The 21,705-nt window shown below is 45.5% G+C and overlaps 1 protein-coding gene across 1 annotated transcript in view; it reads left to right on the top strand.

The window, feature by feature from the left end:
• GPD2 (glycerol-3-phosphate dehydrogenase 2) overlaps positions 1–21,705 on the top strand; it is a 144,500-nt gene that overhangs the window by 103,970 nt on the left and 18,825 nt on the right. Inside the window, exons 10-12 of the mRNA XM_040440200.1 lie at positions 15,110–15,244; positions 16,892–17,067; positions 19,809–19,940. Coding sequence (XP_040296134.1) covers positions 15,110–15,244; positions 16,892–17,067; positions 19,809–19,940 — 443 coding nt within the window. The remainder of the gene's footprint in view (positions 1–15,109; positions 15,245–16,891; positions 17,068–19,808; positions 19,941–21,705) is intronic.

Below are 21,705 nucleotides of genomic sequence, written 5' to 3'. Positions count from 1 at the left end.
TATTTTGGGAGAGCTTTCATCCAAACTGCGGTGATGACCCAGACTGGGTGTAAATGTGACCACGATTATTTGTGCATACATGTCTGTTAAATAAGAAAAGACAGAAAAACTCTATAATCTGTGCTTTAATGACCCCATTATCTCAGTAATGCAGCCTCCAGCCGGGTGTAATTGCCCCGCAGTCAGGGAGGCTTGTCATTTAGGATGTTATGGTCACCACCAACCTTCATCTTGAGGTGATAAAGAGTTTCTCTTGGATGAACAGTGACACAGTAGTTATAAACTTCCCCATCTGTCACATGAAATGAGATAGAGAGATGGATAGTAGAGAGATGGATATGAGATGGATCGAAAGATATGAGAGTGTAGGAGAAACATGAACATTTATACACTGTATCATTCAGTTTCTGCAGATATGCTGTATAACATGGTCCTATTACACAGTGCACAATGTCGGTTGGTGGCGGTAGGTATGGGAGACAGCTGGTGGTGGTGGGGAAATGGTTCGCTCTGGGTGCCACGTTGCAGGAGTCTGTTTCCTAAGGGTCCTTCGTTGAAAGACCCCTGTGGTGACACAGGAGGCGTTGTACCTGTTTCAGATATGTCGATGGGGTGGAGATAGTGACCCCATATATTGGACTGACTTTCCCACCAGTAGAGTCTGAATGTATGACTGTAGCACCTGCATAAGCCCCACAGTGGAGAAAATGTGTTTCTTGCACATCCAGCCACAATAAAGAGGTAGTGAAGGTTCTGGTGCATCGCCAGAAAGGCAGAGATTACTCTGCGGGGCCGAGAGTGGCCTGACAGAAGTCTGTAAGATGTTGATTGCTGCGGAGCGTTCTGCGAGGTGAGCACCCAGAGACATATGCGGGTCCCACGATTTTAATGTTGTGATGAACTCCGGTCAGAGACTAGGTGTGGATGCCTAAATCGTTGTAGTGACCTGCAAGAGTTTAAAGGGCACCTATCAGCAGATTTGTCCCTATGACACTGGCCGACCTGTTACATGTGCGCTTGGCAGCTGAAGGCGTCTGTGTTGGTCCCATGTTCATATGTGTCCGTATTGCTGAGAAAAAATATTTTTTTATATATGCAAATGAGCCTCTAGGAGCAACGGGGGCGTTACCATTACTCCTAGAGGCTCTGCTCTCTCTGCAACTGCCACGCCCTCTACATTTTGTATGACAGGGCTAGGCAGGTGTAATGATGTTTTCACTGCCTGTCCCTGTCTAAGTGGAGAGGACGCAGCAGTTGCAGAGAGAGCAGAGCCTCTAAGTGTAACGGCAACGTCCCCGTTGTTCCTAGAGGCTCATTTGCACGTATTAAAACATCATTTTTCTTTAAGTAGCTGCCAGTGCCACCATCAAGGCTAACCTATAAGCTCTGCTGTTGTGCTGTCAATGAGAACTATACTTGAGCAGCCGCCAACCTTTATACCTCCTGTAGTGAAACCGCCAAGATTGTGTGCCTGAACGGTCTGAAACCACCTCGCCTCAGTGCCTCTCGTGAGTCAAATCGTCACTTCATTGCAACTTATGTCCCTGCCCAAACCTTGCCGCGCTGCTTCTCTGTAGGACAGTTAGCGCCAGACCCCTCTCGCCTTCTCCCATACCCCCCACTTGGTCATCTGACCCATGTGCTAACTTGATGAACATGGGGTTCATTTCCCCGGCTGTATGTTCTGCCATAGGAGCCCCATTGATAGTAAAAGTGACTGTCTCTTCCTCCAGTGCAGATTACCTCTAAGTCTTGAGAGCCGTTACACTCGTGGAAACAAAATATCACCACGAGAGAAAAAAAAATGCAAATAGGAAACAGACGAATACAGTCAAACATAACTAAAAAAAAATGATCTGATTTAATCTACTGTGTAAATGTCAGTGGGGGAGGGGGGGGTTCACACCTCCGTATTAACAATCATTATGAGGGGTCGTTTTGTCTGATTTATGACGTTCCTGGTAGGGTATTGGCTGCGGCTTGGATCATTGTTTAGAGGGTAATTTTAGCCTGGCATTGGATGCACGCTATTTTTTATTTTTATTTTTTCCTCGCCGCTCGGCAGTAGATTCCCCGCCATAGTCGCACGCTGCTTTTCACTTATGCAATTAGCTGTGTTTATAGATTGCCTGTTACTGAATGAACGGCCGCGCTAGCCATATCAACTCCGCACAGACCTGCCTTTCCACTGCCAGACACCGTGCCAAGGTTATCGACTTACACAGGCTTGGATACGTTCCAGCTGTTTAATTATAATGTCTCATAAGCAGCTATTTCCACTTTCCATTAGTATATAAATGTAATATGCTATTTTATTTCTGTGATTAGCACTTCATTTAGGCCAGTTTAACACGCTGCCAGAAGACAGCCCTGCCTTTACTCCTGGGGGTTCTCCCAGGGGACAGGATTTAGTTGTTTTTTTTAAACATTTTTTTAAATTTTTTTTTATAATTGACCGGTATAAAAATGCACTTTTTGGTGCACATTGCAGGGACTTGGTGGAGTTAGGACGACTGCGCGCCTGAGGGTGCTGGGCCGTGCAGTTTTACCACGAGTTGGCATGGTTTTTCAATGTGGTTCACGCATTTTTAGCATTGTGCCTAGAAATATTGTGCATCCAAGAAGCAGATCAAAATTTGTTCAGCGTCTTACCCCAGATGTACAGGCCCCCCAGGGAAATATTCAGACGCTTAGGCTATGCACCCAGTGTACATGTTAGACGTGTCCATAGGGTTACATTAGCCCCTCTGAGGCCAGAATCATCCATCTTGCCTCCATCCGAATGATGTACGGTATAGCGTGCTGGAAAATGAGGGGTATGGAATAGCGTAGTATGCTGCACTATTCCATACAGGTGCGGACTGGGAACTTTAGAGGGCTTGTGCAAGAATAGGTGTTGGGGGGGTTGGCAAAACCAACTCCCCCCCCCCCCCTCCATTCTGCTTCCTGGGGCCGGCTCCTCGCTCCTTCATCTCCCAGCCCGCGATGCTCCGCTACATCAATGTCAACATCCAGTTTGACATCACCGCAGCCAATCACAGGCCGCGGTGGTGTCAGGCTCCCCTTGCGTCATGGTAAATTGTCACATGGTTGCAAGGGGAGCCTGACACCACAGTGCAGCACAATATACTGCCCCAGCAGAACCAGATACCACAGTGCAGCACAATATACTGCCCCAGCAGAACCATATACCACAGTGCAGCACAATATACTGCCCCAGCAGAACCAGATACCACAGTGCAGCACAATATACTGCCCCAGCAGAACCAGATACCACAGTGCAGCACAATATACTGCCTCAGCAGAACCATATACCACAGTGAAGCACAGTATACTGCCCCAGCAGAACCAGATACCACAGTGCAGCACAGTATACTGCCCCAGCAGAACCAGATACCACAGTGCAGCACAATATACTGCCCCAGCAGAACCAGATACCACAGTGCAGCACAATATACTGCCCCAGCAGAACCAGATACCACAGTGCAGCACAATATACTGCCTCAGCAGAACCATATACCACAGTGAAGCACAGTATACTGCCCCAGCAGAACCAGATACCACAGTGCAGCACAGTATACTGCCCCAGCAGAACCAGATACCACAGTGCAGCACAATATACTGCCCCAGCAGAACCAGATACCACAGTGCAGCACAATATACTGCCCCAGCAGAACCAGATACCACAGTGCAGCACAAAATACTGCCCCAGCAGAACCAGATACCACAGTGCAGCACAATATACTGCCCCAGCAGAACCAGATACCTCAGTACAGCACAATATACTGCCCCAGCAGAACCAGATACCACAGTGCAGCACAATATACTGCCCCAGCAGAACCAGATACCACAGTGCAGCACAGTATACTGCCCCAGCAGAACCAGATACCACAGTGCAGCACAATATACTGCCCCAGCAGAACCAGATACCACAGTGCAGCACAATATACTGCCCCAGCAGAACCAGATACCACAGTGCAGCACAATATACTGCCCCAGCAGAACCAGATACCACAGTGCAGCACAATATACTGCCTCAGCAGAACCAGATACCACAGTGCAGCACAATATACTGCCCCAGCAGAACCAGATACCACAGTGCAGCACAATATACTGCCTCAGCAGAACCAGATACCACAGTGCAGCACAGTATACTGCCCCAGCAGAACCAGATACCACAGTGCAGCACAATATACTGCCCCAGCAGAACCAGATACCACAGTGCAGCACAATATACTGCCTCAGCAGAACCAGATACCACAGTGCAGCACAATATACTGCCCCAGCAGAACCAGATACCACAGTGCAGCACAATATACTGCCCCAGCAGAACCAGATACCACAGTGCAGCACAAAATACTGCCCCAGCAGAACCAGATACCACAGTGCAGCACAATATACTGCCCCAGCAGAACCAGATACCTCAGTACAGCACAATATACTGCCCCAGCAGAACCAGATACCACAGTGCAGCACAATATACTGCCCCAGCAGAACCAGATACCACAGTGCAGCACAGTATACTGCCCCAGCAGAACCAGATACCACAGTGCAGCACAATATACTGCCCCAGCAGAACCAGATACCACAGTGCAGCACAATATACTGCCCCAGCAGAACCAGATACCACAGTGCAGCACAATATACTGCCCCAGCAGAACCAGATACCACAGTGCAGCACAATATACTGCCTCAGCAGAACCAGATACCACAGTGCAGCACAATATACTGCCCCAGCAGAACCAGATACCACAGTGCAGCACAATATACTGCCTCAGCAGAACCAGATACCACAGTGCAGCACAGTATACTGCCCCAGCAGAACCAGATACCACAGTGCAGCACAATATACTGCCCCAGCAGAACCAGATACCACAGTGCAGCACAATATACTGCCTCAGCAGAACCAGATACCACAGTGCAGCACAGTATACTGCCCCAGCAGAACCAGATACCACAGTGCAGCACAATATACTGCCCCAGCAGAACCAGATACCACAGTGCAGCACAGTATACTGCCCCAGCAGAACCAGATACCACAGTGCAGCACAATATACTGCCCCAGCAGAACCAGATACCACAGTGCAGCACAATATACTGCCCCAGCAGAACCAGATACCACAGTGCAGCACAATATACTGCCTCAGCAGAACCAGATACCACAGTGCAGCACACAATACTGCCCCAGCAGAACCAGATACCACAGTGCAGCACAGTATACTGCCCCAGCAGAACCAGATACCACAGTGCAGCATAATATACTGCCCCAGCAGAACCAGATACCACAGTGCAGCACAATATACTGCCCCAGCAGAACCAGATACCACAGTGCAGCACAATATACTGCCTCAGCAGAACCAGATACCACAGTGCAGCACAATATACTGCCTCAGCAGAACCAGATACCACAGTGCAGCACAATATACTGCCCCAGCAGAACCAGATACCACAGTGCAGCACAATATACTGCCCCAGCAGAACCAAATACCACAGTGCAGCACAATATACTGCCCCAGCAGAACCAAATACCACAGTGCAGCACAGAATACCGCCCCAGCAGAACCAAATACCACAGTGCAGCACAGAATACCGCCACCCCTGCTGTAGTATTCAACTGTAATACTATTAACTGATGCTGAGAGCATCAGATTATCATGTACCCAGGCGATGACCGTGAGGAGGGCTTTGGGCGGCCTCCTGGGCACTGGCCCACCAGGAAATTTCCCTGTAGGGTCTATGGCCAGTCCCCCCCTGTTTACTTACACCAATATTCAGTAAAATACTGCACGCTGCTGCAATGTGCTCCTGTCATCATGTGAGTGCAGTATAGTAGATCGGCACTAAACCAGGAACACATGGCGTCTTAAATCTGCAGTAAATGTGGGTGAAATGAGCCGCAGTCAGTCCGAGTATATGGCCATCGCAGGGACCCTTCTCTCGGTCTGCATGCGGCCATCAGACACTCGCCTAAAAATTATCATTTTTTTCTATTTTTAGACTAAGTGATAGTTTCTCTTGGGAATGAATTGTAGCTGCGCACAATCCACTTAGATTCTTCTATCCCTGGCAATGTAAGTAACCCTATCGCCCATCTGTCCATGGTCAGTAAGGGTCAGAGTCATGCCTTGTCAGGGATAATCAGTAGAGGCAGATGCACCAGGAAATCCTCCTGTGAACTTCTGATTTGCCTCAAGTTACCTTCAGAATATAGGATATCTCACTATATCGGGGGAGACACGTTTCTTGCCTTATTTATTTCCAATATCACAAAAATATCACAGTCTGCCTTGGGCTAAAAGGATTTTACATGTTACATGAACATCTTTAGCTTTCTTCTTTTAATTGTACAGTTGATGTTGAGATTTTAGAGGGAACCTGTCAGGAACGTTTTTTAATACCCTATCGGAGGCCGCTTCATTCCCGCACCTCTGATCTTAAAGTGTATGAACTGTTTAGTAATCTGTTTTTAACCCACCTTAAAGGGGTTTTCCGGCTTTAGCATCCTTTAACAAAATCATTTATGATGGTCACTGTAATTTTGTAATGTATTTCTTTTCCCTTTATTGCCCCGATCTCCTGTCCTGGGCTGTGGTCACATGACCATGTCCATGCTGCTTTGTCTTATTTCCTGCCATGTTATGCCCATGGATGGGGCAGTGATAATAATAATAATAATCTTTCTATAGCTCCACCATATTCCGCAGCGCTCTATAATTCAGACGGTTCCTGTACAAATCAAAAGACATCAAAAAATTACAGGGTAATAAACACTAGGAGTGTGGGCCCTGCTCACAAGAGCTTACAATCTATGTGTCTATGTAACTAGCTGGGCGTTGTTAGGGGGCGGGGCTGGAGCTGTGGCAGAGGAAGGAGAAGTGCATCATGGGTTTGGTTGGATACAGGAACAGGAAGTGCTACCTACAGGACGGAAACAAACCCGAGAGATTGGTTTACATGGTGAAAATGGGTCAGGAGGGTCCAAACTGAAAAAGAGAAAGCACAGGGAAGATTTAAAGGAGGTACGCAACTATAGGATCAACTTGCAGGATAACAGGCTGAACTGGATGGACGGATGGATGTCTTTTCTTTTTTTCAGCCTTACAAACTATGTTACTGTGAGCATGGTAGTAATTCCAGAAACCGCCCTTATTGTGAACTTTAATAAGGTGATTTCTGCTTCCCTACCCAAAAGCAAGATATGACTGAGGGCTCATGCACACGATCATGTGTGCCCCGTGCCCATCCGGCAGACCGCAAATTGCAGTCCACAATGCACGGGCACTGTTCATGTGCCCACCCTTTGCAGATGCGGACCTATTCACCACCGCTCCGCCGGCCTCTCCATAACTTTGGCGCATCCAGCGACAGTTCTAAATGTAAGACTTCCTTGCTGTCTTACATTTGGACTATTTTCTACACCTGAAACGGGCGTAGGAAATGATGCCGGCCCGTCCCCTTCCCCGCCCACACCATGCCTACAGTTTTAGACCTAGCGTGAGCGGGGCAAAGTTACAGATAGCGGCGCAACTAACAGTTGCTTGCCATCTGTGCCTGAAATACGCCTAATTTAGGCATAATTCAGCATGGTAAATGACCCCCCCAAGACTTTTCTACGTGACTTTTTGTATTTCCTATATTCATGCTTAAGGTTTCAAAGGGTTAATGGCCGAGCTGTAGTGTGTTGGCCTTGGTGTCCCCCTGTGGTTTATGGCCTCATGTTTCTTCTGAGACTTGGCAAAGGAGTGGAGGATTATGGGATGGCTGGACGCCATATTGCTTTAGTTTTGAAGAGAGGGAAGATGAGCCTCACACCCATTTAGGTCACCAAATAGATTGGCTAGAGGTCAGGACACCTCAGATAACATTCTGTGTCAATCATATGATTGGGCAAAGGGAATATTGGGTGCGTTTGTGTTTAGAAACCCCCCCCTAGTCATTTAGGAGGTGGTGGTGGGGGGGGGGTCTGTGTATGTGGAGCCATGAAATAACAGAGCACAGAGAATTCCTTTCTTTTACCTATCTTTATACTATTTTTCTGAAAGCGTGGTTGAAACTTGGAATAAACTTCCAGCAGATGTAGTCCCTTCCTGGGATATGATTTAAGCCCCAGCGTCTTACAGTAACAGCGCGCTGATCGGGCAGGTGCAGGAGCTGCGCCCGTCCGATTTAACGGCATGGGTCCAACTGTTCCTGAAAGCCTTGCCCCTGCTGTATACGTTGGCATTGGTGAAAACACCGCTGCTGGGGCTTTAACCCTTGCTATGCCGCGTTCAGCGCTCACCACAGCATGTACAGGGTTAGTGGAGTGGGCTAGCTCCCTGTCCCCATTGGGTCCCTGCGCTGCGGTGACAGGGATCTGCCTTCCATAGGCATCGTGGCTGCCTTCTATGGAAGCCTGTGAGATCCAGCCCCCTGAGTCTCACAGGCAAGCAGGTTGTAAGTGTATTACACTGTGTATTGTAATGTATTGCAGAGGGCATCGGACCCCCCAAAAGTTGAAGTCCCACAGTGGGGAGAAAAAAAAAAAGGGTGAGTTTTACATAATAAAAAATAAAAGTAAAAGTAAAAAAAAAAAACACCCTTTTCTCATAATTAAGTTATATAAAATTGGAAAAAAAGAAAAGTAGACATATTAGGGTCTCTTCAAATACAAAATAGTGCCCAAAAACCATTCTAGCAAAATCTGCCTCCAAAAACCATATGGCTTTCCTTTCCTTCTGACCACTGCCATGTGCCCCGACAGCAGTATACTACCACATATGGGGTACTTCTGTTAACCGCAGGAATGTGAAAACTGGCCCGGGGGAGAAGGGGTTAAACAAGCCTGGAATAAACACATCTATCCTAAGAAAAAAGAAAAATAAATACTATAAGGGCAGACTAGATGGACCAGGTGGTCTTTTTCTGCTGTCAATCTTCTATATTTCTAGGTCTGTAACTGTAAATGTTGTTGAATCATATTAAACCGTTTCATTGTTGTCCTGTTGATGGAACTTGGTTACATTTAGTATTGTAATCTACTGTCTGTACAGCAGTGTATTGGCTTGGCTGCAGTTGCTGCGTAGTGGGTGGGATAGTCGGGCAGCAGGAGTCGCAGCAGATATGGGTGGGGTCCCATAGGATAGAGTACTGTATCTCACTTTGTATAGCCGGGGCTAATGTGGGGACAGCTTTCTATATCAACCCACAGGGAAGTGAGTATATAGACCAAGCCAAGGTGTGAGTGGTAAAAGTTGGAGTGTTATACACTGCTCAAAAAAATAAAGGGAACACAAAAATAACACATCCTAGATCTGAGTTAATTAAATATTCTTCTGAAATACTTTGTTCTTTACATAGTTGAATGTGCCGACAACAAAATCACACAAAAATTAAAAAATGGAAATCAAAATTTTCAACCCATGGAGGTCTGGATTTGGAGTCACACTCAAAATTAAAGTGGAAAAACACACTACAGACTGATCCAACTTTGATGTAATGTCCTTAAAACAAGTCAAAATGAGGCTCAGTAGTGTGCGTGGCCTCCATGTGCCTGTATGACCTCCCTACAACGCCTGTGCATGCTTCTGATGAGGTGGCGGGAGGTCTCCTGAGGGATCTCCTCCCAGACCTGGACTAAAGCATCTGCCAACTCCTGGACAGTCTGTGGTGCAACGTGACGTTGGTGGATAGAGCGAGACATGATGTCCCAGATGTGCTCAATTGGATTCGGGTCTGGGGAACAGGCGGGCCAGTCCATAGCATCAATGCCTTCGTCTTGCAGGAACTGCTGACACACTCCAGCCACATGAGGTCTAGCATTGTCTTGCATTAGGAGGAACCTAGGGCCAACCGCACCAGCATATGGTCTCACAAGGGGTCTGAGGATCTCATCTCGGTACCTAATGGCAGTCTGGCTACCTCTGGCGAGCACATGAAGGGCTGTGCGGCCCTCCAAAGAAATGCCACCCCACACCATTACTGACCCAATGCCAAACCGGTCATGCTGGAGGATGTTGCAGGCAGCAGAACGTTCTCCACGGCGTCTCCAGACTCTGTCACGTCTGTCACATGTGCTCAGTGTGAACCTGCTTTCATCTGTGAAGAGCACAGGGCGCCAGTGGAGAATTTGCCAATCTTGGTGTTCTCTGGCAAATGCCAAACGTCCTGCACGGTGTTGGGCTGTTAGCACAACCCCCACCTGTGGACGTCGGGCCCTCATATCACCCTCATGGAGTCTGTTTCTGACCGTTTGAGCAGACACATGCACATTTGTGGCCTCCTGGAGGTCATTTTGCAGGGCTCTGGCAGTGCTCCTCCTGTTCCTCCTTGCACAAAGGCGGAGGTAGCGGTCCTGCTGCTGGGTTGTTGCCCTCCTACGGCCTCCTCCACGTCTCCTGATGTACTGGCCTGTCTCCTGGTAGCGCCTCCATGCTCTGGACACTACGCTGACAGACACAGCAAACCTTCTTGCCACAGCTCACATTGATGTGCCATCCTGGATAAGCTGCACTACCTGAGCCACTTGTGTGGGTTGTAGACTCCGTCTCATGCTACCACTAGAGTGAAAGCACCGCCAGCATTCAAAAGTGACCAAAACATCAGCCAGGAAGCATAGGAACTGAGAAGTGGTCTGTGGTCACCACCTGCAGAACCACTCCTTTATTGGGGGTGTCTTGCTAATCGCCTATAATTTCCACCTGTTGTCTATTCCATTTGCACAACAGCATGTGAAATTGATTGTCACTCAGTGTTGCTTCCTAAGTGGACAGTTTGATTTCACAGAAGTGTGATTGACTTGGAGTTACATTGTGTTGTTTAAGTGTTCCCTTTATTTTTTTGAGCAGTGTATATACAGTAAGGAACAGAAGTATTTGTACACCCTGCGATTTTGCTAATTCTCCCACTTAGAAATCATGGAGGGGTCTGAACTTAACATTGTAGGTGCATTCCCACTCTGAGAGACAGAATAAAAAAAAAAAAAATTCAGGAAATCACATTGTATGATTTGGAAAGAATTTATTTGTCTTGCACTGCTGAACATAAGTATTTGAACACCTGAGAAAATCAGTGTTAGTATTTGGTACAGAAGCCTTTGTTTGCAATTACAGAGGTGAAACGTTTCCTGCAGTTTTTGACCAGGTTTGCACACACTGCAACAGGGATTTTGGCCCACTCCTCCACACAGATCTCCTAGATCTGTCAGGTTTCGGGGCTGTCGCTGAGCAACAGAGAGTTTCAGCTCCCTCCATAGATGTTCTATTGGATTTAGGTCTGGAGACTGGCCAGGCCACTCCAGAACCTTGATATGCTTCTTACGGAGCTACTCCTTGGTTATCCTGGCTGTGTGCTTCGGGTCGTTGTCATGTTGGAAGACCCAGCCACGACCCATCTTCAATCTCTGACTGAGGGAAGGAGGTTGTTGTTAATAATGTCACAATAAATGGCCCCATTCATCCTCTCCTTAATACAGTGAAGTCGTCCTGCCTCCTTCACAGAAAAGCACCCCCAAAGCATGATGTTACCACCCCCATGCTTCACAGTAGGGATGGTGTTCTTGGGATGCAACTAATCCTTCTTTTTCCTCCAAACAAGTTTAGACCAAAAAGTTCTACTTTGCTCTCATCTGACCACATGATTTTCTCCCATGCCTCCTCTGGATCATCCAGATGGTCATTGGCAAACTTCAGACGGGCCTGAACATGTGATGACTTGAGCAGGGGAACCTTCCGTGCAATGCATGATTTGAAACCATGACGGCGTAGTGTTCTACCGACAGTGACCTTTGAAACTGTGGTCCCATCTCTCTTCATGTCATTGACCAGCTCCTCCCTTGTTGTTCTGGGCTGATTCCTCACCTTTCTTATCATCAGTGATACCCCACGAGGTGAGATCTTGCATGGAGCCCAGTCCGAGGGAGACTGACAGTCATCTTTAGCCTCTTCCATTTTCTAACAATTGCTCCAACAGTTGATTTATTTTCACCAAGCTGCTTGGCAATTGCCCGAAGCCCTTTCCAGCCTTGTGGAGGTCCAAAATTTTGTCTCTGGTGCCGTTTGACAGCTCTTTGGTCTTGCCCATGGTAGTAGTTGGCGTCTGACTGACTGTGGTGTAGACAGGTGCTACTAAGTTAGATTAATGAGTGGAGTAGAGGTGGACTTTTTAAAGGCATAGTAACAGGTCTTTGAGAGCCAGAATTCTTGCTGTTTCTCAGTTGTTCAAATACTTATGTTCAGCAGTGCAAGACAAATAAATTCTTTAAAAATCATACAATGTGATTTCCTGATTTATTAATTTTTTTTATTCTGTCTCTCAGAGTGGGAATGTAAAATGTAGATTCGCTTGTGTTGACAAAAATCCTTGCATCGGCCCTGACTTCAGGTGCGCAATCCCGCGAGACCAGTGACCTCCAGAGGTGGGTCTCGCGGGATCACGCGCCAAAGACACATGATCTTGGCAAGAGCCAAGGCAATGTGGACCTGGAGCACAGCGAGGAGCAGAACCTGGTGAGTGCCCTGGCAACCGCACTCTGACAACCTGCACTAGGGTGTCAGAGGCTGCAGGACAGTGACTGGCTGCAGGGTGGCACACACTTGTGTACAGGGGTCAGGGCACACCTGCTGCTTGACTAGGGGCCATAGATTCTGACTGGCACAGGGTGCCCAGCAGTGTCACATGGAGCCTAATTGGTGGCACAGACTGTCTAAAGGGCTATGAATAGTACAGGGTTCAGGACAGTGCCAGACTGGCAGAGGGCACAAGGCAGCATACTGTTTTATGTTGCCCTGGTGGCACAGGATTTCAGACAGTGGCTGAATGGCACCTGGCAGTAAATAGGTGGCACTGCTCGTGTTTGGTGTGCCAACCTGATGAACAGCGCAGAGTGATTGGCATCACTGGGATGGTACTAGGTGGCAGACAATGGCGGGATATTATATATACATGACCATAGTCAGACTGGCACAGGGTACATGACCATAGACTGGCACAGGGTACACGACCATAGTTAAATGTTGCATGCAATAGGTGTCTGAAAAAGGGGCGGGTAAAGGGGTGTGGTCAATGGGCGAAGTCAAGGGGGCGACAAAATTAGCTTTTGCCTAGGGTGGCAAAAATCCTTGCACCAGCCCTGGCCTCCAGCAGTCCACGGCAGGCTTTAGGGGGCCTGTATCCTCGGCCCATGGGTCTCAGCCCTCCAAACTGGCATCAAGCCTTAGATCCCAACACAGAGATCCTGCTGCTGAGCCCAGCTGCCTATTTAAGGACAGCCAGGTGCTGCCAAAAACCCGGACCAGCAATTAAAATCCAGTCCGGTATTTGACCTCACCCTGCTGCAAATCAGCCCAGCAGCACACGCTGGTAGGGAAAATACCTGTTTTCCCAGACCATTCCCCTCACCTTATGCACACTGTGTCACTAATATATATATATATATATATATATATATATATATATATATATATATATATATAATATATGATTATGTGTGTGTGTGTATAATTAATATATATATATATATATATATATATATATATATATATACACACACAGTACAGACCAAAAGTTTGGACACACCTTCTCATTCAAAGAGTTTTCTTTATTTTAATGACTATGAAGGCATCAAAACTATGAAATAACACCTGTGGAATTATATACATAACAAACAAGTGTGAAACAACTGAAAATATGTCATATTCTAGGTTCTTCAAAGTAGCCACCTTTTGCTTTGATTACTGCTTTGCACACTCTTGGCATTCTCTTGATGCGCTTCAAGAGGTAGTCCCCTGATATGGTCTTCCAACAGTCTTGAATGAGTTCCCAGAGATGCTTAGCACTTGTTGGCCCTTTTGCCTTCACTCTGCGGTCCAGCTCACCCCAAACCATCTCGATTTGGTTCAGGTGCGGTGACTGTGGAGGCCAGGTCATCTGGTGCAGCACCCCATCACTCTCCTTCGTGGTCAAATAGCCCTTACTTTCAAAGTTTTCCCAATTTTTCGGCTGACTGACTGACCTTCATTTCCTAAAGTAATGATGGCCACTCGTTTTTCTTTACTTAGCTGCTATTTTCTTGCCATAATACAAATTCTAACAGTCTATTCAGTAGGACTATCAGTTGTGTATCGACCTGACTTCTCCTCAACGCCACTGATGGTCCCAACCCCATTTATAAGGAAAGAAATCCCACTTATTAAACCTGACAGGGCACACCTGTGAAGTGAAAACCATTTCAGGGGACTACCTCTTGAAGCTCATCAAGAGAATGCCAAGAGTGTGCAAAGCAGTAATCAAAGCAAAAGGTGGCTACTTTGAAGAACCTAGAATATGACATATTTTCAGTTGTTTCACACTTGTTTGTTATGTATATAATTCCACATGTGTTAATTCATAGTTTTGATGCCTTCATAGTCATGAAAATAAAGAAAACTCTTTGAATGAGAAGGTGTGTCCAAACTTTTGGTCTGTACTGTGTGTGTATATATATATATATATATATATATATATATATATATATATATATATATATTATAAATTTAGGGAAAAATGTAATGCAAAAAAAATGAGCCTCCTCAATAAAGGGGGTCGTGGATATTTTTACAGCCATTTTGTTAAAATTTTTAATAAGATGAGAAAAAAAATTGAATAAAGCCGTCAGTTTTTCATGAGATTGCGAGGTTGAGAATTTCGTGATCATAGCAAGAATCAAAGTATTTCTGCACCCCTGTGAGTTTTAGATATATCCAGGATAAATATTATTTTTACACGCTATTTTTATCATATATGAGGTTTGCTTCGTTTTCCTGCGTACCTTTTGTGAACTTGCAAAACAAATGTGTAAATGTTGATCGCTATGTGGAGTATTGAACAGTGACCTATTCAGATGATTGCATTCCAGTTATGTGTGCATGATATCATCAGATTGGAGCAAAAATACATTTGAAAGGCTTTAAATAGTTCAAAATAGGCAAAAATTGTGCACGTTTTTGATTTATACAGACAGAGGTCAGCGAACTTGTTTTTCTCTAAAGCGTTGGCTTGAAGTGAATCATTTTCTCTTTGTTGCAGTGAACATATTTGGATCTTGTAAGAGCAGTAGGGTCTGAGTGTAACCCGCCTGCGTTTTTGTTCACAGTTCGCAGGGGTGATGTACTCGCAGCCTGGAGCGGCATACGGCCATTGGTCACAAATCCCAACTCTACAGACACTCAGTCCATATCTCGCAATCACGTGGTCGACGTTAGTGAAAGCGGGCTCGTCACCATCGCAGGTAACACAATCTTAATATCTTATTTACTGAGGAGAGATTTTTTTTTTATTTTTATAATCATCCATCTTTAAATCAGTAGTTTATGTGAATATATAAAACTTTGTAATAGGTCTTATTGCCTTTCAGCAGTCTGTAGCTTCTTGTACTGAAACCTCTCCGCTGCAAGATCATGCTTAGGATAATACAGTAAGGCTGCGTTCACACGGGCGAGATTTCCGTACGGGTGCAATGCGGTAGGTGAACGCATTGCACCCGCACTGAATCCGGACCCATTCATTCCTATGGGGCTGTTCAGATGAGCGATGATTTTCACGCATCACTTGTGCGTTGCGTGAAAATCGCAGCATGCTCTATATTCTGCGTTTTTCACGCAACGCAGGCCCTATGGAAGTGAATGGGGTTGCGTGAAAATTGCAAGCATCCGCAAGCAAGTGCGGATGCGGTGCGATTTTCACGCATGGTTGCTAGGTGACAGTCTATTCACTGTATTATTTTCCCTTATAACATGGTTATAAGGGAAAATAATAGCATTCTGAATACAGAATGCTTAGTAAAATAGCGCTGGAGGGGTTAAAAAAAAATAAACAAATTAACTCGCCTTCTCCTCTTGATCGCGTAGTTCCCAGTCTCTTCTGATGAGCTGTCGGCTAAAGGACCTTTGGTGACGTCAGATCACATGCTCCAATCACATGGTCCATCACCGCGGTGATGGACCATGTGATTGGAGCATGTGATCTGATGTCACCACAGGTCCTAGCCTGTAGTTCATCATTAAAGAAGTAAAGAAGAGACCGGGAACTACGCGGAAAGGTGAGTTAATTTTTTTAATTTTTTTTTAACCCTCAATTGATCACCTACTATGCATTCTGTATTCAGAATGCTATTATTTTCCCTTATAACCATGTTATAAGGGGAAATAATACAATCTACACTACAACTAACCCAAACCTGAACTTCTGTGAAGAAGTTCGGGTCTGGGTACCACAGTCGGTTTTTTATCACGCGCGTGCAAAAAAACATTGCACCCGCGCGATAAAAAATGAACATCGGAACGCAATCGCAGTCAAAACTGACTGCAATTGCATTCCTACTCGCGCGGGTTTGCCGCAATACACCGGGACGCATCCGGACCTAATCCGGACACGCCCGTGTGAACCCAGCCTAAATGGTTTACCATGAGGGTCGGGGAGGAGGGGGATGCAGCTGCAGTCTCTGCTGAAATGAAACAGCATGAAGGGGATAGGGGAGGAGAATGAAGAAATGTACCCATAAGCTCCCGGTCCCCTGATGGAGGTCAAAGGAATAGCCTTTTGGCCTCTGTCAGACTGGTGTACAGCCGTATACCTTTTTGGATGCTGTCTACACTAGATTCATAGGTATCCAGTAAAAAATGTATAGTACACATTAGTGGGGAAGGGGGGGGGGGTGAATACAATGGAAGCACACGGGCAACAGATGGCACTGTATGCCTTTACATTGCAGTGGTATCCGTCCAAGGTATACATAGGGACAGCTTCTTGGCCTATTACTCCAACGGACACTGCAAAATGTAGCATGAGTGCACCCTTATAACCTATCCTGAGGACAGGGTGCCAGCATTACACATACGGAAAACCTCTTTAATCTCTATATGTTACATCTTATTAGGTGGAAAGTGGACGACATACCGCTCTATGGCTGAGGACACAATGAATGCAGCTATTAAAGCACATGACCTGAAAGCTGGGCCCTGCAGAACTGTTGGCCTCTTCCTTGAGGGTGGAAAGGACTGGACGCCCACACTTTACATCCGTCTGGTCCAGGACTATGGATTAGAGAATGAGGTAAATAGTCTTTATTTGCTTGTGTACATGCAGGGCCTGTCTCCATGTTTTTAGGAAATTGTGATCAGCAAGACCTTAATGCGGAATTGCCTGAAGTTCACAGCAGGTCCAGTGGTAGAGCTGATAAAGTATAAGGCCCCTTTCACACGAGCGAGTATTCCGCGCGGATGCGATGCGGGAGGTGAACGCATTGCACCCGCACTGAATACCGACTCATTCATTTCTATGGGGCTGTTCACATGAGCGGTGATTTTCACGCATCACTTGTGCATTGCGTGAAAATCGCAGCATGCTCCTCTTTGTGCGTTTTTCACGTAACGCAGGCCCCATAGAAATGAATGGGGTTGCGTGAAAATCACAAGCATCCGCAAGCAAGTGCGGATGCGGTGCGATTTTCACGCACGGTTGCTAGGAGACGATCGGGATGGAGACCCGATCATTATTATTTTCCCTTATAACATGGTTATAAGGGAAAATAATAGCATTCTGAATACAGAATGCAAAGTAAAATAGCGCTGGAGGGGTTAAAAAAAATAATTTAACTCACCTTAGTCCACTTGTTCGTGATGCCCTGCATCTGCTTCTGGCTTCATCTGATATCTGTGCAGCAACAGGACCTGTGGTGACGTCACTCCGGTCATCACATGATCCATCACATGATCTTTTACTATGGTGATGGATCATGTGATGACCGGAATGACGTCACCAAAGGTCCTGTTGCTGCACAGATATCAGATGAAGACAGAAGGAGATGCCGGGCATTGCGAACAAGTGGACTAAGGTGAGTTAAATAATAATTATTATTTTTTTAACCCCTTCAGCGCTATTTTACTAAGCATTCTGTATTCAGAATGCTATTATTTTCCCTTATAACCATGTTATAAGGGAAAATAATACAATCTACAGAACACCGATCCCAAGCCCGAACTTCTGTGAAGAAGTTCGGGTTTGGGTACCAAACACGCGCGATTTTTCTCACGCGAGTGCAAAACGCATTACAATGTTTTGCACTCGCGCGGAAAAATCGCGGGTGTTCCCGCAACGCACCCACACATTTTCCCGCAACGCCCGTGTGAAAGAGGCCTTACTCCACCTTGAAAGATGTATACACCTTTGCAACCACTGTTTCTATTGCTGCCCTCCAACTAAAATGAAAAATGAAGCAAATTTACAAATAATTTTAATTTAATATGTCCTCCCTTTTTGTGTATACAGTATATAAGTAATGACAAAAACTACGAATCGCCCAGGGCTTTATTTAATTTTTACCTCTGTATATATAATTGTATATCCGCCCCTAGAGTGCCAGGCATCGGTCCTCACATTCTTCTACACACACGTGCCAGCTGGTTCTCATTTTATTGAAAGCTTATCATTCTGTTATGCCAGTAATACCCAATGCAGGACTGGCACACAAAGCTTGGCCTTATTGTACATCTACACAGGGCTGCAATGTTGCAGATTTCCCATAGCCGTTTTGCATGTGGCAAATCCGCAGCATTTTACCGCATCGGCAAAGTAGATGAGATTTTAAGAACTCTTCTCACACTGCAGCATAAAGTGACCTGCAGGATGTGGTGGATTTTTTTTTCCCAAGGATCTGCAACTGATATTTCTGCTGTAAAATTACATTCCACGTGGATGTACCCAAAAAGGGATTGTCCGCGCTCTAGACATTGATGACCAATCCTCAGGAAATGTCAGTGGGGATCCCACACCCAGCACCCCCGCTGGTCCGCTGTTCTCAGCAGCCGGATCCTGTGCATCAGTTATTCACGTTTGGCATCCGTTTGAGTCCTTTCCATCTGAGATCAGTTTTTTTAGACAAAAAAAAGACATTATCTTTAATTGGCGCCAGTGTCTGGATGGAGGCTGCTGAAAACCGCCAAACCGCATACAGGCCCATGGCATTCCAATTGTAAAACTACGGCAGAAGCCATAGCGGATTTTGCCTTGTGAACTAGCCCTAAGGTGTTTGGCTACTTTAAGACTTGGGACATTTACAATTCATTTCCTATAGGAGAAAGGTAAAATTACACAACATGCATACATTGAAATCAGTGGGCACCCACAAAAATACGAACCAACTTCCATACTGGACATTGGAAGGGGGGGGGGGTTCCAACTCTGTTAGCGCCATATGCACTAATAGGACACATGAAGAGAAGATAACGGGACGGTCCTCCATATGAAAGTGTTGACCCTTACCAACAATAAGCATGAGATCCAATTTTCATGTATTGCTAAGGCAGCAGAACAGTTCATCTGCATCTCATTTTGTGCCCGTGTTAATTTTCAAAAGGTATGAAATGTTTTAATTGTTTGACAAACGCCGACTCCGCTGCGGAGCGCTCCCACAGAAATTAGCATTCAGTTCAGTTTTTTTTTCTTTCTCTCTTTGTGATTTCCATGACAGTCCCGTCTCCGTGACATCTAATTCCAACAATACATTCGTTAAATGTGATCACAGTTGCAAAAAGTAGTTGACGCGTCATTAGTCACAGTTACATTGATACATGCATATAGTAGTATAAGTGCTGGCCTAAGCGTTCACAACACAAGTCGTTTCCTCCCACACAATCAAGATTTAATACCCTCTTCAGTCTGTTTGATAAAAGCTTTGGGAATCTGACATAAGTAGCGTGCTTTTTTTTTCTTTCCTTCCCGCTGTGCTCCGAAGAGTAGAAGGAGGGGAGGCTGAAAAGTGAGATGCTTGGTGAATTGTTGATTCTCTCCTGCAGGTTGCCCAGCACCTGGCCGCCACCTACGGTGACAAGGCCTTCGAGGTGGCCAAATTGGCTAAGGTTACTGGAAGGAGATGGCCAATTGTCGGGAAGAGATTGGTTTCAGAATTTCCGTACATTGAAGCAGAGGTCTGTAGAACTGAAATGTGTAAAGTAAACTTCAAAAAATGTTTTAAGGGAAATCTGCTTGTAAAAAAACCCCTAAAAAATTATCATAAAATGTCTATTTCTATTTATTTATAAATATGTATATGTTTATTTATCAATATATAATAATCTGTTAGCATGACATGCGGTTTGCTTGGTTTTCCGTATTAAAAATGTTCGTACCTGTAATATTTTGTTCTGCTTTCATCTCCCGTTCTTTCAGTTGTAATCTAGAACCAAGCTGATGGCACAGTGAGTTTGGCTTCCCATAAAGCCGGCTGTCCATCGCCAGAATTTATGCCATGGGTTTGTTTCTGGTACCTGGCAGATTGGTTGTAAAGCCAGAGGTCTCCCTTTCGCTGGACAGAAAAAATGTTACATGCACCATTTTCCTGTCCGTCTTTAACCGGCTGTGGGAATGCCGGACAAAAATATCATCAGTTGTGTCTGACAACTGGCCATATATGTGAAGCTTGCCTTAACTAAAAATTTGTGTCCCCTAAAGAGTAGATTTGTCACTTGGGAGATCTGGCCCATTCGTAAAGTCACTTTTGATGTGATGTTAGGACTAAATGGTTATGTATAGCCAAGGCATGCTTCTACATGTAGGGTTGCGCTAGTGGATAAATGCCACCAATGTGATCCATAACAAATATGCACAAAGAATTCCTATTTTTTTGGTCTAGTTGACCTGCTTCAGCCACGGGTTGGCTGATCTGGAAACTCTTGTGTCTTGAGAGGGACCAGTAAGAAGACTCCATCAAGGACCTGAGCATCAGAACAGGAGCGATGGGGAAAGGGGGTTGGATCCGTGAAGTATGACTTTTTTTTTCAGTTTTTAAGGGTACTTTCACACTAGCGTTATTCTTTTCCGGCGCTGAGTTCTGTCCTAGGGGCTCAAATCCGGAAAAGAACTGATCAGTTTTATCCTAATTCATTCTTTATGGAGAGCAATCCGTTCAGGATGCATCAGGATGTCTTCAGTTCAGTCTTTTTGACTTTTCAGGACGGAGATAATACCGCAGCACATCCGACATTTCAATGCATTTGTCATACGGATCAGGATCCTGATCCGTCTGACAAATGCCATCAGTTTGCATACGTTTTGACGGGTCCGGCAGGCAGTTCTAACGACGGAACTGCCTGCCGGAATCCTCTGCCGCAAGTGTGAATATACCCTAAGTCACTCTTACCATTTAAAAAAATAAAAATAATGATTGGCCAGACACCAGACAACCCTTTTCATGCTGCTAGACCTGCGACATAAGTGACAGGTCCCGTTATTGTGCTCCGGCCTGGTCTTCAGCTCTTGAAGCTGTTTATCCGACTCGAGTCTCATATTTTGGCGTGCATTAATTTTTTTTCTCGCTGGAGACATGACAATATGACCATTCCATGAGGGAGACATTTGTCTGGCTGACTATTTCCCACATATTCCTTCGCTGGGATCAGTTAATTAGGTCATATAAAATTTATTTATCTACTTCACTTCATTAGTCGAATCCACGTTAATTCAGTCACAAAGTAATTGGGAAATGTCACACCAGAAAAATGTTTTCTCCCTGAAATGGGTCATGTTGGCATGTCTGCCTCTGTCATGCATTTCATTAGAGGAGACTTTTTATTTTATTTTTTTTAAATGAGTGACCTGACTAACATTTTAAAGATCTTTCCTCCTATTTATATGGAGTAGTGGGTTAATTATGGCAAGTAGCACAGAAAAAAAAACACAATGGTGTTGTCCTTG

This window comes from Bufo bufo, chromosome 7 (assembly GCF_905171765.1).
Source record: "Bufo bufo chromosome 7, aBufBuf1.1, whole genome shotgun sequence".
NCBI classification, from domain to species: Eukaryota; Metazoa; Chordata; class Amphibia; order Anura; family Bufonidae; genus Bufo; species Bufo bufo.
Note: the sequence above shows the minus strand (reverse complement) of the source record. Positions and strands in the feature narration are given on the sequence as shown.